Genomic DNA, 15,536 nt, shown 5'->3' on the forward strand with positions numbered 1-15,536 from the left:
GTATAAGGAGACAAGGGCCGGTATTCATAGTCCGTTCTTATATTTAAGATCGTCTTAAGACCTCGTTTAACCAATCAAATGCTCGCATAGCATCTCTTGATTGGTTAAACGAGATCTTAAGACGATCTTAAATATAAGAACGGACTATGAATACCGGCCAAGGTATGCTCGTCAAGCAGACCAAATTTGACTAGTTCTGCGCACATATGGCGGTGGAACAAGTGACCCTCCATATTGAAAATTAAAGCAGTGTAACGAAGTCAATTTGTGATAACCTTTTTGTAAATAATGGTGGCATGTAGTGTCAAGATATGCAAAAATCGCAGTGAAAATGTTAAAGAAAAAAAAATTAAATTTTTTTCATTTCCCAAAAATCCTGAGTTTGCGTCAATATGGATGAAAGCCTGTGACAAGGAGGTTAACCTTAAAACTGGTAAATACATAAATTTAGTTTCATTATATATGAAAATTGTAATAGATAATACATTTTTTTATGTTAAAAATGTAACAGCACGCATATGTTCCGTTCATTTTCTACCCACATGCTACAAAGAAAAACCCAAATATTATGGAGATTATTCTCCATAAACAGTAAGAAGTCTCCTGCCTGATGCCGTTCCGACAGAAAATTTGTTTAATGATCGACAAGTTTTAAAAGAAATCAATAATAATGATCCTTCAGTCCATGTAAATATTAATAAAAACTCAAGGTAATTGTTTGTGCTATTATAAATGTTTGTGTTATTGCTAGTTTTTGGCATATTAATTTAGAAATAATATTTACTTTTTTAGACTTATTGTGTCAGTAACTGAATATTCCAGTTCAACTGAAATTGGTGGAGTTGATGCAACTATCCATAATGAAAATAATATTAGCACAAGTAACTATGGACAAGAAATTTTAAGTGAAAATTTAGAAAATGAAATTCCATTACCAAGGATTACAGAAAATACCAACAATTGAAAAATTAAATGGGAATATTACAGAAAATGAAAAGTACGTATTTCTAAATATCTTAAAATATTATATTATTTTTTTTCTAAAATATTATATTTAATGTACTTATCTAATTATATTTTTTTACCAGCAAATGTATTTGTAACATATAATTAACATTTTTTTATATTCACCTTATTTTTAATAACTGTACCAACTGTATACTGTAATTCATATATTTTTTTGTTTTTGTAGATATGAAAGTGCAATATTGCAATTGAAGGAGCAATTGGCAAGAGAAAGAAAACAAAATCAATTTCTAAAAAAAAAATATAAAGCGACTACAAAAAGAAAACAAAACTATTGTGGAGAAGAAAGTTCATGAAATACTACAAAAAGTATTTACACCACAACAAATACACAAGCTTATAAATCCGCAGAAGAAAAGAGTCAAATGGGGAATAGAAGACATTATTTACCTTTACCTTTTTAAATGTTTAAATCAATATTAAATAATATAATGTTTAAATCATTATTTACCTTTACCTTTTTAAATGTTTAAATCAACATCATAATGTACATTATTATACTATTATTACACTAATATTATACTATTATTATTATTATTATTATTATACTATTAATTAAAAACTTAAATCATTTTAATTATAAAATTTATAATATTTTTTAATTACATTAATTTATTAATTATCCTGTAAAATTAATGCCACGTTTCAATTACCGCGGATTTGGAGATAAAACGCTGATTGGCTGAGATATTAATATGGCCGGTCACTTGTTCCACTATCTTCATTGGTCAATTATTTTCATGCGCAAGAGCATACCTTGTCTCCTTATACCATGGTGGGGGCTAGGCAAATCGCTGACGGAAGTATGTCATGGCCGCCATCTTGAGTGTCCACTTTTTTGACGTTTATAGCGTCGTCTGCAGTTAAGATGCCTTTTCATGCTGACGCTCGACGCTCATTTTTAGCGTCAAAAGACGTCACGTGACCAAAATTGACGAATTGGTATTTTTATTTTTGGTCACGTGATGTCTTTTGACGCTAAAAATGAGCGTCGAGCGTCAGCATGAAAAGGCACTTTTAAGGCTCATTCAGACAGGACGCGTCAAGCGTCAAGCAGCGAGCAGCAACCATTCAACAACCAATAAGCGAGATAATATTAGCAATGGCGTAAAAAATATTGCCTCGCTTATTGGTTGCTGCTCGCTGCTTGACGCTTGACGCGTCCTGTCTGAATGAGCCTTTAGGGTGCCGTCACATGGGGCGTAACTTGCGTAAGCGTAACCAGCGGATCGCCAATCACCGAGTTATTCCGATAGAGCCCTTCGTCGAGCTCTATCGGAATAACTCGGTGATTGGCGATCCGCTGGTTACGCTTACGCAAGTTACGCCCCATGTGACGGCACCCTTATAGTTGTCGGAGCCTGCAGACACGTGTGCGTCAAATATTATTTTATGTACAATCATTGTAAAAAAAATAGTGAAATAGAGCATCATGGTGCATTGTCAGGCCTGTGGCATAACAACAACAGCGCGAAATTATGGGATAACATTTCACTGGTTAGTAATTGTTATCAGTAATATAATAACAAGAATTTTATACCTACTGTTCTAATTTTCTAAATAAATAGTAATAAAAAATTTTTCTATCTATAAATGCTTTTCAATCTATTAAACGCTATTAAAACCTATTTATATTCTGACTATGGTTGTCTTTTATTTTCTTGATTCATGCACGAGATAACTCGCTGATAAAAATTACGAATAAAGTATAATTTCCAAAGCAAATTATTTCGGAAGTCATACTTTACATAACAAATTGTTTTCTAATTACCGTAATTTTGAGGTTCTTCCAGTATCTCCGAAAAGCCATTCAATATTGGCGCCCATAAGCAGCCATTTTGAGTGTCCACTTTTATGCTGGGATATATACTCACTTCCGTCCGCTTAGCTCGAGCCATATGCTCCCTCCTGTTTCTCTTTACTCTTTGAGTTTACCATTATAATCCATTTCGCACGCCTTTCTGGTTCTTTTGGAAATCGAAATAACATTAGATCTTTCATTTTTCTTTTATATTACAGCCTTTAGCTGCACAGTACCTCACCATCTAAAATAAAACAAAAAGACGAATTATGATGAGAATCACATACGATACACGAATGAAGAGGTTAGGGTTAGGTTAGGTTAGGTTAGGTTGCATATATGTGTACTACTGGGCACAAATAAGGATCTTACAATAATTTAACAGAGAAAAAACATTTCTACTTACCGTAGTTACAAGTATGCATTTATTTAAATTGTAAATAAACACTTTAATCAACACTAGAACACAACACAATATATGGGTCACGTGAGACCTTGCGAGCCTAGCATGGCGGCTTAATCGACCAATCAGAAAGTAGGAACAAGATCGCGCCTCTCTTATTATAAAGGCCATTGCACGTACAAAAATTTTAGTCGTAATCGTAAGGCCGTAAGCAAATCGTCCAATCATAGAGAATAATTATCATAACGTAATAAGAATGCTTGACTGTGATTGGACGATTTGCTTATGGCCTTACTATTACGACTAAATTTTTTTTACGTGCAATGACCTTAAGGTTTGTTCTTTATTGCTGCACTGAGTTCACAGTGCACTGCACTGAACTGAACTAGTGCAAGCGGGGACAAGCTGGTGTAAGCAAGTATAAAGAACGTTTCAGTGCCATTTAGTGCAGTGATCAACATGGCGCATCACGTAATAATAAATAAATTGTTAAATTCTTCAGATGAAGAAGATCTAAGGCCCTGCGCACAATAGAGAAAATATTAGGAACAAATATTAAATATTAGGAATAAGAATTATTTTAAAATAATAAAATCGAGAAAACTCTGATATAAAATTACAAATTCGAGTATAAAGGACTAGTAAGGGCTAATAAACTATTAAGAGTCCTTTATATCCGAATTTGTATTTTTATATTAGAGTTTTTCTGATTTTATTATTTTAAAATAATTCTTATTCCTAATATTTATAATATTTATTCCTAATATTTTTCCTATTGTGCGCAGGGCCTAAATCTAATGCCTGATATTTTTATGCCATAAGATTTTTTATTTTTAATTTTTCTAGTTATAACTAAATTAATTTTTTCTTTATATAAACATAAAAATAATTTGGTATTAGCATCCGTCCATGCAAGTATTTCTGTATTTTCTTTATCATTTTCATTTTCTTGTATATTTTCTTGTATATTTTCTTGTATATTGTTTTCAATGTTATTCATATATATTTGTATCTTTATGTAATTTAATAAATATTGATTTATTTGCTACACACACACACACACACACACACACACACACACACACACACACACACACACACACACACACACACACAGAGTATAATTTACAGTATCACAATTAAAATCAATCTCTTTGTAAAGAACTTGAAATTCTGTCCCTCCTAAAAAGTCAATATAATACATTAATTTTCAATTTTTCTTTATTTCTTAATTATATTTCTTCAAAAAATTTATATACACAAAATTAGCTTTTATTTTTAAATAATTTCTATTTTTAATATTCAATATTTATTCCCAATATTTTCCCTATTTTGCGCAGAACTTTACTTTCTATTACTATTTATAAAATTAAATTCGCCACCATTATTGAACTTATCAGTTCCTGCACTGCTTGTTCTTCCTCAAGACCCAGTGCAACGAGTACAATGAACTGTTGCACTAAATTTCGTTGCACTGCAATAAAGAACGGACCAATGCTATCTTGCACTGCAATAAAGAACGCTTTGGTGTCACTAGTGTACACTAGTGCAGAAAGTTCAGCAATAAAGAACAAACCTAAGGTTTTTGCACAAAAAATTATATTAAAGATTCAACGGTGTGATTCGAGTTATTAAACATTATGCTCCTTAGATTTTATATTTTTTAATATAGAGATATACTATTTAGTAATTCATTACCATAAAAACAAATTTTAAGGCAATATAATTGTTTTCATCATTGATTACATTAAATGATTTAAATCGTTTTTCTGACAATCGACTACAATAACATATAAAACATCTTTGACGTTCGAAAAAACTATTAATATATAAAAGCTGCTTCAATTTCAATTATACATAAAATAAAACATTAATTAATTTTAAAGAAAACTAGTATCTCGGTAGACAAAAATTTATTTTATTCTATATTACATTAATCTACAACTGTTTTGTAGTTTTATTTTAAATTAATGAATGTTTTATTTTATGTGTAATTGAAATTGATGCTAAAAAGCAGCTTTTAAAGAATAAAGATACCAATTCGTCAATTTTGGTCACGTGACGTCTTTTGACGCTAAAAATGAGCGTCGAGCGTCAGCATGAAAAGGCACCTTTAGATGTGTGCGAATACGTGTATGACAGCCGAAAGTCATACACGTATTCGCACACATCTAAAAGGCTATCGCACACGGATTTCCGTAACTGTAAGCATAAGACGTAATCATAAGCTCGAGAACCAATCAAAAACTAGCTTTGATCTAAATTATTCCGTAAGATCAGAAATAACCATAATCTTAAAGGCTGGTTTATAGAGGCCGTAAACTTTTTCCGTAACCGTAATTTAAGGATTCAACCAATCGCGTTGCTTGATTCGGCAACGTGATTGGTTGAATCCTTAAATTTACAGTTAGGGTCATTCCACAATAGGTTGCAAATGCCCTCGTTGCCAGTTGACAATTGCGGATTGACCAATCAGAGCAAAGCTACTTGTCAGCTGATTGGTCAATCCGCAATTGTCAACTGGCAATGAGGGCATTTGCAACCTATTGTGGAATGACTCTTACGCTAGGTCCACAATAGGTTATTTAAGCCCTAAGCCTTAAGAAATTGATCAATCGCAGTCAAGTATGAGGAGAAAACTCGACTGTGATTGGTCAATTTCTTAAGGCTTAGGGCTTAAATCACCTATTGTGGACCCAGCGTTACGGAAAAAGTTTACGGCCTCTATAAACCAGCCTTAAGGGGATCCTAGTCGGATCCTAAAGTTAGTTCTGTCGGTACGGCAGAACCAACTTTATTATTTTGGGATATCTTTTTATTGACTATACAGATCAATAAATCCTTTTCCACGATTAAAGTACTTATAAAAACGGACCGCGTTAGCTATAATTCCATATATAAATCATATAAAAATCAAAAATTACAGTTTTGTTATCGGCTTCTTTCATGTCAGCTCGTAACAATACTTATTTAATAAAAATAGTTCTGCAGTTTATCTGTGCATAAAATATAGTATACGCGATAGGGTTAACATGAAGAAATATTAGTAAACAATAAAAAGTGAGATTGCAAGTCTAATAAAAAAGTTATATATTAAAAACATTTTCACGCATATGTGTGCATACGTGCATATGTTGGATATGTGTGGTGCTAACCTATCGTGTGTATATGTGTATACGTGTATATGTTTGGATATGTGTGGTGCTAACTTATCGGAGTTCGACCATCCGACTAGGATCCCCTTAACACGTAACATGAATTTCAGTCGGTTGAAATTTTTACGTACGAAGAATTGTATATAGACTATATATATATGAGTATTGCTACTAAAAGGTTATGGCACATCTCTATTCTTCTACTCGATTTATGTTCATTGCATGACATATGTATACAATATATATCTGATTTATGTATGATTTGGTATAAAAAATAATAAAATTTTAAAGAATATTAATATGTAATATATATAAATATATACACATATTTTAGACATAAAATAATTCTTACGTTACGTCTTATGCTTACGGTTACGGAAATTCGTGTGCGATGGCCTTTAAGGCTGGATTATAGAGGCCGTAAATTTTTTCCGTAACCGTAAATTTAAGGATTCAACCAATCACGTTGCCGAATCAAGCAACGCGATTGGTTGAATCCTTAGGGCCATTCCACAATAGGTTGCAAACAGGGATGGGTTTGATACGCATTCCAGAAGTATCCTACGTATAATACGTATGATTGCGTATCATACGTAGGATACGTATCAAATTATAGCTATGTTCCAAAATTCACTGCCAGCGCTGAAAATTATAGTTCACGTTATGTATGTTATAGATTTTCAGCACTAGCAGTGAATTTTGGAACACAACTTATGCATGAAATTTGACATTTAATCCTAACCTCAAATCTGTATATTAACCATTAATAAAAAACAGATCTTTTAAATATGCAATATGCAGTCTATAAATAAAAAACAAAAAAGAAGTGAAATTGAAAATGTAAGTGCAGTATATAATAGTACAGTGTTTAATGTAGTTAATAAACAAAGCATATCTTATTTAATATCCTAAACCAATTAATAAAATCGATAATTTTTGTTATATCATGACTTTTTTCCTTTATCATTTCTTTTTTCAATAAAAGTTCCTTCTGTCCAGAAAGAATGTCTGGGTTTTCCGCCCTTATTCATATTATTTTATTATTTATATTACTTTTTAATAACAACTCTGCACAGTAGTTAACAATAGGTAATTGGGTACATTTCATTTCACGCATGATGCGTAATGCGTATAATGCATAATTTATTCTTGTTCACATGATGCATCACGTGTGAAACGAAAGGTTATGTAACGTATGATACGAACACATATGTATCAAACTAAGGCACGTATCATACTTAGTATCATACGTAGAATATCTATGTATAATACATAAGGTATGATACGTTCCCAACCCTGGTTGCAAATGCTCTCGTTGCCAGTTGATAATTGCGGATTGACCAATCGGATAGTTATCCGCTGAAAACCACGGAAAGTCGCTGAAAATCACGGAATGCTTGTGATTGGTCGAAGCTTTCGTTCCGCGATTTTCTGCGTACGCCGTTCCGCTCCGTGGGTTTGCACCCTTCACTGAATGCTCAGTGAGCGGTTGTGCTTCTGGATGCACCCATTGTGGTAATGTACGCACATATAGCACATGTAGCTTTAATTTAAATTTTGAAGTTATTGATTCTAAATTTAAATATTACATTTAACACAATATACCTTTATAAAATTATAACGGCTTAAAATAAATACTACTAGAATAATTAAATTATTTTGTAAGTGTCCTATCCAAGGACATAAGTTATTGCACATAAAATTATATTTATATTATTAATATATTATATATCATAAATCTTACCTGTCAATTTATTAAGTTTCAATTTTCTTTTATTTTTCAACGGTTAGTAATAAAAGTTAGTATCAATTTACATTAATATAATTACTTTATTTCTCTGTAGACTCTGTTGACGCGCTATTCCAAGTCGTCACAAAAATTTAACACACAAAAATATATGTGCACATACATACAATTCCGTCATTTTTGTTACGCGAAAACGCGGGTCCTTAAGTACCCATGGAGCGTAATGAGCGCATCGCGGACTTTGCGCAACCAATCACGAGTCATTATTTTAAAAGGATTAAAATCGTTTAAAATTTATTTAACATTTTTAGCAAATATTTCCAATAAGAAACTAATTTATTTCAACATTTATATAATAATAAAATAAATAATAATAAAAACGAATGATAAATACAATATTAAATAGTCATTTAAGGGACGTGTTGCTCGTTTCGCTTACGCTCGTTCCGCTCCATGGAGATGTAGGGATTTGAAATTCACGGAATGAAAAACGCGGAACGCTCGCGATTGGTTCCGCTCTCGTTCCGCGTTCTGCTATTCCGCTGCATGGGTTCGCACCCTGATTGGTTACGCGGTACGCGTTATGCGGAAAATATCAGTCCATGGCCGGTATTCATAGGCCGGTATTCATAGTCCGATCTTATATTTAAGATCGTCTTAAGTCCGAGCTTGAGATGCTACGCAGCCATTTGATTGGTTGAATGGGATCTTACGCTGGGTCCACAATAGGTGATTTAAGCCCTAAGCCTTAAGAAATTGACCAATCACAGTCGAGTTTTCTCCTCATACTTGACTGCGATTGATCAATTTCTTAAGGCTTAGGGCTTAAATCACCTATTGTGGACCCAGCCTTAAGTCAACCTCTGACCAGACTTAAGATGATCTTAAATATAAGATCGGACTATGAATACCGGCCATAGTCGGTTCTTATATTTAAGACTGTCTCAAGTACAATCTTAAGATATGATTAATCAATTACAGAGCTGTATTTGCATCTTAAGACATTAGTTGATAATTGCGGATTGACCAATCGAATTGGTCAATCCGCAATTATCAACTGACAACGAGAGCATTTGCAACCTATTGTGGAATGGCCCTAAGAGTTAAGACACCGGGCTATCAATTGCTGATTGGTTATTCCAATCCGCCATATGTAATAGCCAAAGTTAGCGGAAAATTTAAATTTACGAAATAATTACGGAAATTTGTTGATATATGCTTTTATGAACAAAAATTAGATATTTATAAAGATATTAATTTAGTTTCAAATAATTAATGTTTATCTAAACTATTTTTTGTAAAAATAATTCAAGATCTAAAGAAAGAGAATTTTGATTTTATATTTATTTAAACATATCCTATGTTCTTCTTGCTGTACTAATAGTATTTTCGTAAACATGTGTAAAAATGTCCCATAACAAGCAATAAAAGTTTTGGTTTTCTTTGTACACGCACTGACAGGAATGGTGTCCGGCGTTAGATGTGTGCAAATACGTGTATGACTTTCGGCTGTCATACACGTATTCGCACACATTTAACGCAGGACACCATTCCTGCTGGTGCGTGTACATACATACAAATCTGTTAAATATATCTGTTAAAAATAAAAATAAACTTTTTGAAGAAAATTAAACATTTTTTTTATATTATTCATCTTTAATTCATTATTTCATCTTTGAGATATATGACCTATACCTATATTATTATTATATTGTTCTAACAGCATTTTTGAGTTTTTTTCAGAAGTACAATTTTTAGATAATTTTTGTCGTCGATAATTATATACTTATATACTATATTTAACCTTCTTTTTTAATTTATCTTTTGTATTGTATAAATAAATGTTCAAGTGAAATATATCAATTCAAAATTGGCGCGTAAACAACTTCCGGAATTTGACTATATATGGCGGATTGTCTTAAAGGAACTCTACATATATGAGATTTTCAGCGCTGACAATGAATTTTCGAACACGGCCAGTATGCGTACTACTGTATATAGTCATTGATCTGACCGATAAAATTCGGTCGATATGACAGATTTCTTAACCTCACAAGACGTCATTTACAATAGGTTTTTAATGTAATATTTTTTAAATATTGTGGCAATTTTAGTCATTATTACATCAATATTCTATATATATTAAAATATACATATAAATAAAATTTTATTGAAATTGGTAAGTAAAATTGGTTTTGCATATTTTCCGAAAAATTTTTTTTTTTTTTTGCCTCATTTAAATTATATTATTTGTATAAAGTATCTCAAATTTATATATTAACATTTATACAGATTACTCGATGGGATGTTTTCGGCTTTGAGAGAGCAATATTAATAATTCTTTAAAGAAAGAGAGAGATTAATTTAAAATTATATAATTAGCTAATTCCATTCAGAATGATATTGGAACTAATTGATTACTTAAAGGATCCCCAATTAGTCGCAACAATTCAAAAATTTTTTGGTGTTAAAGTATATGATAAACATTTTGAGGCGTTTAAACCCCAAAAAACAGTTCAAACTGAGAAGAGAGAACACATTTGTGTAAAAGTTGATCGTAATGAAGAAAATTATATTTTGGCTTTTCATAATAGAAAAATAAATGGCTATAATACAAACCGTTCAAAAAAATTCAGTAGCTGCACAGAACAAATGGAATTTTTAAATCAGCAAAACAGTGAATCAATAAACAAAGAAGAAATTTCATCATTTTCAGAAAATCCACATTATGCAATCACTAATTTATTTTGGTATTATCTATTTTTGTTTGGAACTGAATTAGGAGATGAAATCTTTTATTCATCTTTTATACCATTTTTGTTTTGGAATATTGATGGAGCTGTTGGTCGAAGAGTAGTCTTAATATGGGCCATTGTTATGACTATTGGTAAAATAAATTATTTATTAAAAATACAACAATGTGTCATACTTTATGTAATTTATTTTTAAATTTGTCATTTTCAGGCCAGGCATTAAAAGATATAATTTGCTGGCCTAGGCCAGCATGTCCCCCAGCAGTTAGATTACAAAATAAATGGTCACAAGAATATGGAATGCCATCTACTCATGCCATGGTTGGTCTTGCGATTCCATTTAGCATAGTATTATTTACAATGAACAAATATATTTATCCGTTTTTTATCGGTTGCTTTATTGCTTTAGTTTGGTAAGTTGTTTATTGTAATATCTTATTATTAATCACTTATTAATATTTGTTAGTTATTAATGTAAAATAATTGAATTGTGCAACATACAAGATTTTTTCTAGGTGTATACTTGTCAGTATAAGCAGACTCTATTTAGGTATGCACACTGTGTTGGATATTGTAGTTGGCTTAGTATTAACAATTATGTTAATGATTCCATTGGTACCCTTAGTAGATATAACAAATTTTTACATCATTACCAGTTTTTGGTTATCAGCAATCCTGATGATGGTCAGTATTGCTGTTATCGTGTATTATCCACTCGGTGATAAATGGACACCTACCAGGTATATGAGTCATTGATATATCATATATGATTGTACAAGCAATGAAATCTTAATCTGTCATGTAATTTTGATTTATTTCAGAAGTGACACTGCTATGGTTGTGTCAGTCACAGCAGGGATTCACATGGGAGCATGGCTTAGTTATTATACTGGTATATTAAGTGCATCGTTAACTTCACCACCATATTATATCATTTGGCCAACATATTCTATGCTTGGTCATCTGATTCTTAGAACTATACTCGGCTTTTCTACTGTTATTGTAACAAAAGTTCTCTGCAAATACCTCAGCTACACTATAGTATGTGCCATATTACGAATTAATTGCAAGGAGCTTATGAAGTGCCAGGATTACAGTGGAAATCAAAATAAAGTATTTGTCGATTTAATCTACAAATATGTAGCATGTTTCATGATAGGTATAATTACAGTATATCTATTGCCACAAATTTTTAGCATGATGGGTATTGAACGACTAGCATTTTATACAGAAATGTGAAACATTTAATATGCAATTTATTGTTCAGTTTATATTGTTCTGTGAAATATATTTTATATCTTGTTTAATTATTGAGCATTTTTATAATTTTAGCAAGAGATCTAGATCTAGAAAGCAAAATATATTATAATATATAGAGCATATTTATTTTTTAAGTTAGAAGCTCATAGAAAGCTTTTAAATAAAGTATAATAAAACTTAAATTATTTTGATGAACTTTGCAAAATTTTTTTAAAGAGGTAATTACAGAAGTAGAATCTCTTTAATATTAAAACTTTTTATTTTTGCTTTAGAAATATATCTATTCGCAATACCTGAAAAATGGGAATATATACAATAGAGAATAGAAATATAAAAAAAAAAAAAAAAAAAATTAAAAATTCTTACCATGATACTATAATCCAAAAAGGCTTTTGCACTATTTGTTTCAAGTGTATATGGAAGTAAAATATCATAAGAACAAGCTTTCCTATCTGTGACATTTATGCGATCAGAATTAATTAGTACTACTACATCCTCAACTGAAACCTGTAAGTGAAAAAGCATATAATACCTATCCAACTAAATGTTGCTAATCTGTAAAATAATTTATTTGATAATTTTGTGACTCACGTTTCTTGACATGTGAAATAAAATTATTAAATGCTCAGCTGGACCTTTTAATGGTTCTTTTAAAATTACATAATCCATTTGTGCAGTATTGTTTTCTTGTACATGAGTTGTGTTAACAGTACGTGTTACAGAATTAGAAATTTCTTCAATCAGCGGTTTGTGATCTTTTGTTTTTTTAAGCTCACGATTTTCTATTCTATGCTGTTGTAATTTCCCCATTACCTGCAATTTTATTCATTAATATATTTTAAATAAATCCTTATATATCTTTTATGTACACTTACTGTTCGATTTTTAAGAATAACATAATTTTCCATATCAAATTTTTTATCATATTTATCTGATACTGCATTTAATATAACTAATATCGTAAATATCATAAAATGTTTTTTCTCTTGGCACTTTTTAAAATACACTTTATTTATCATGACATCGTGTGTTGCACTGAGTATATCAGCTGTAAAAAAAACAATATATAAATTTACAAATGTTTACTTACAAAAATTAATTCATAAATATTCTAATATTTAAAAAAACTGAAGAATTGTCATTACATTTATCAGCTTCCATCCTTTCAGCACAAATACTCATCGGTATAGTATAAGTAACCACTTCTTCATTTAAAAATTCAAATAATTTAGCATCAGATATATCTTCTGGTGGTGGAATTTTATCAGACACACATATGTTCACAAAATTTTTTTTTCCGTCAGTTCTAGTTTTTACACAGATACCTGTAATCATCATATTGCGAAAAATATTCTTATTTGTAATAAATAATCTACAAAGCAAATGTTATACAAACCAGGAGTAGGTTGCACGAGGATAGATGGTTTTGAATCAAATTGTTTCATTAACTCGTCCATCTGCTGACTTAAAGCATCTCTATCTCTATCTTTATCCTGTTGGGCAGATTAAATATTTGTATATTCTTACCATTTTTTATATATATTAATTTAATATATATTTATCATATATTTACTGGTAATAATAAATTTTTAATTTTGATAGAGTCGTCAATATCGAGAAATGTGGTGTCATTCATAATTATTTAACAAGAGATAAAATAAACACAGTTTTCACTTATCTACGCAATTACTACAATTCTAATTCTTCGATGCGGTCAGGAAGAATAGAGATAAGGAGGCCGAACTATGTGTTTGGGATGTGCGACCAAAACCGAGGCCCGATAGTAGTACCAGAGAGAAACCTGTGAGCGGCCACCGCGATTTAACGGACTCGTCTACTGATGCGCCCCCTGACAAAGTGGACATGAACTACGTCGTTAAGCTCGGTAAAAAACGTAGAAAAGGTTCGAATCCGTGATATGGTTCATATCTGAACTACTCGGATAAGAACCGAGTTGAGAACCAAACCGATGAGTCAGACAAGGACCAACAATCCATCGCTCTGGCTTTGTCTCACCAACGATGAGCGTCTCGTGGACTCGTGCGGCGGCAGGCACGAGATTTCGCCTCTCGCGCGTAGCGTTCCACGTAATTCGAGGACAAAATTTTATGACGTTAAACTTTGGACAATATATAAAAAATTAAATATATTAAATATAAGATGTAAAATCAGATTATAAGTTGAATAAAAATTATATCCAGTTTTTTGAGTACATTAAAAAAAATTGTTTTTTGAAAGTGTATATTAAAAAAAATTGTTGAATTAATTTTGTTTTAGATGAATAAATATTCTAATTTGCATAAATAATAAAAAAAAAGTGCGAGTGACGGGAATTGAACCCCACTCGTAGTACGTACACTTAAGTCCGTGGTTATCACGTTACTGATTGTGAGTCGGGTTCGATTCCCGTCACTCGCACTTTTTTTTTATTATTTATGCAAATTAGAATATTTATTCATCTAAAACAAAATTAATTCAACAATTTTTTTTAATATACACTTTCAAAAAACAATTTTATTAATGTACTCAAAAAACTGGATATAATTTTTAATCAACTTATAATCTGATTTTACACATTATATTTAATACAAAATGAAACAAATAATAAACCGCTTTATGGAAAGTGCAAATTAAAAAATTGTTGAATTAAATTTGTTTTACATGAATAAATATTCTAATTTGCATAAATAATAAAAAAAAAGTGCGAGTGATGGGAATCGAACCTGATTCACAATCAGTAACGTGATAACCACGGACTTAAGTGTACGTACTACGAGTGGGGTTCAATTCCCGTCACTCGCACTTTTTTTTTATTATTTATGCAAATTAGAATATTTATTCATCTAAAACAAAATTAATTCAACAATTTTTTTTAATATACACTTTCAAAAAACAATTTTTTTAATGTACTCAAAAAACTGGATATAATTTTTATTCAACTTATAATCTGATTTTACACCTTATATTTAATATATTTAATTTTTTATATATTGCCCAAAGTTTAACGTCATAAAATTTTGTCCTCGAATTACGTGGAACGCTACGCGCGAGAGGCGAAATCTCGTGCCTGCCGCCGCACGAGTCCACAAGACGCTCATCGTTGGTGAGACAAAGCCAGAACGATGGATTGTTGGTCCTTGTCTGACTCATCGGTTTGGTTCTCAACTCGGTTTTTATTCAAGTAGTTCAGATATGAACCATATCACGGATTCGAACCATTTCTATGTTTTTTACCGAGCGTAACGACGTAGTTCATGTCCACTTTGTCAGGGGGCGCATCAGTACACGCGTCCGCTAAACCGCTCTCAGGTTTCTCTCTGCTAAAAGCCATGCGATAGCCAATCAACTTGCAACTTTTCTGTAAGTCCCTAGTATGCTTTTACGATTCGTT

The 15,536-nt window shown here is 31.3% G+C and overlaps 3 protein-coding genes across 4 annotated transcripts; 2 read left to right on the forward strand and 1 right to left on the reverse strand.

Moving 5' to 3' along the window:
- The first annotated feature begins 12 nt into the window (after positions 1–12).
- Positions 13–1,825, forward strand: LOC145944304 (uncharacterized). 2 transcript variants are annotated; one of them, XM_083052574.1, is made up of 4 exons: positions 13–433; positions 593–710; positions 793–997; positions 1,193–1,825. In XM_083052574.1, exons 1-3 carry the CDS (start codon positions 289–291, stop codon positions 962–964), a joined length of 435 nt encoding a protein of 144 aa, XP_082908700.1. In that variant the 5' UTR covers positions 13–288; the 3' UTR covers positions 965–997; positions 1,193–1,825. The 2 variants fall into 2 exon arrangements, 1 of the variants encoding a protein (XP_082908700.1); XR_014426648.1 differs by having other exon boundaries at positions 45–433; positions 512–710; positions 1,193–1,557.
- Positions 1,826–10,109: 8,284 nt separating this feature from the next.
- Positions 10,110–12,192, forward strand: LOC145944566 (sphingosine-1-phosphate phosphatase 2). The gene is made up of 5 exons (XM_083052964.1): positions 10,110–10,311; positions 10,425–11,019; positions 11,097–11,298; positions 11,401–11,625; positions 11,707–12,192. Exons 2-5 carry the CDS (start codon positions 10,530–10,532, stop codon positions 12,122–12,124), a joined length of 1,335 nt encoding a protein of 444 aa, XP_082909090.1. The 5' UTR covers positions 10,110–10,311; positions 10,425–10,529; the 3' UTR covers positions 12,125–12,192.
- A 193-nt stretch (positions 12,193–12,385) lies between these two features.
- On the reverse strand, positions 12,386–13,953 carry Pih1d1 (PIH1 domain containing 1). The gene is made up of 7 exons (XM_083052965.1): positions 13,719–13,953; positions 13,542–13,638; positions 13,291–13,470; positions 13,021–13,193; positions 12,737–12,958; positions 12,512–12,652; positions 12,386–12,438 (listed from the first exon to the last, which is right to left on the reverse strand). Exons 1-7 carry the CDS (start codon positions 13,779–13,781, stop codon positions 12,403–12,405), a joined length of 912 nt encoding a protein of 303 aa, XP_082909091.1. The 5' UTR covers positions 13,782–13,953; the 3' UTR covers positions 12,386–12,402.
- Positions 13,954–15,536: the final 1,583 nt, after the last annotated feature.

This window comes from Prenolepis imparis, unplaced genomic scaffold (genome assembly GCF_030444845.1).
Source record: "Prenolepis imparis isolate NDT839.2.m4 unplaced genomic scaffold, iyPreImpa1.0 SCAF_13, whole genome shotgun sequence".
Taxonomy (NCBI): domain Eukaryota; kingdom Metazoa; phylum Arthropoda; class Insecta; order Hymenoptera; family Formicidae; genus Prenolepis; species Prenolepis imparis.

What these genes read in the sequence shown, in the direction of transcription:
- Pih1d1 (XM_083052965.1), bottom strand. Translation starts at nt 13,781, where the DNA reads ATGAATGACACCACATTTCTCGATATTGACGACTCTATCAAAATTAAA. An exon ending in AAGGATGGAAGCTGATAAAT is followed by an intron (nt 13,194 to 13,290) that starts GTAATGACAATT and finishes TTTTTTTTACAG; the next exon opens with CTGATATACTCAGTGCAACA. An exon ending in TTTTGGATTATAGTATCATG is followed by an intron (nt 12,439 to 12,511) that starts GTAAGAATTTTT and finishes CCCATTTTTCAG; the next exon opens with GTATTGCGAATAGATATATT.
- LOC145944566 (XM_083052964.1), top strand. Translation starts at nt 10,530, where the DNA reads ATGATATTGGAACTAATTGATTACTTAAAGGATCCCCAATTAGTCGCA. An exon ending in GGCCATTGTTATGACTATTG is followed by an intron (nt 11,020 to 11,096) that starts GTAAAATAAATT and finishes TGTCATTTTCAG; the next exon opens with GCCAGGCATTAAAAGATATA. An exon ending in TGCTTTATTGCTTTAGTTTG is followed by an intron (nt 11,299 to 11,400) that starts GTAAGTTGTTTA and finishes GATTTTTTCTAG; the next exon opens with GTGTATACTTGTCAGTATAA.
- LOC145944304 (XM_083052574.1), top strand. Translation starts at nt 289, where the DNA reads ATGGTGGCATGTAGTGTCAAGATATGCAAAAATCGCAGTGAAAATGTT. An exon ending in GGAGGTTAACCTTAAAACTG is followed by an intron (nt 434 to 592) that starts GTAAATACATAA and finishes CTCCATAAACAG; the next exon opens with TAAGAAGTCTCCTGCCTGAT. An exon ending in AATATTAATAAAAACTCAAG is followed by an intron (nt 711 to 792) that starts GTAATTGTTTGT and finishes TTACTTTTTTAG; the next exon opens with ACTTATTGTGTCAGTAACTG.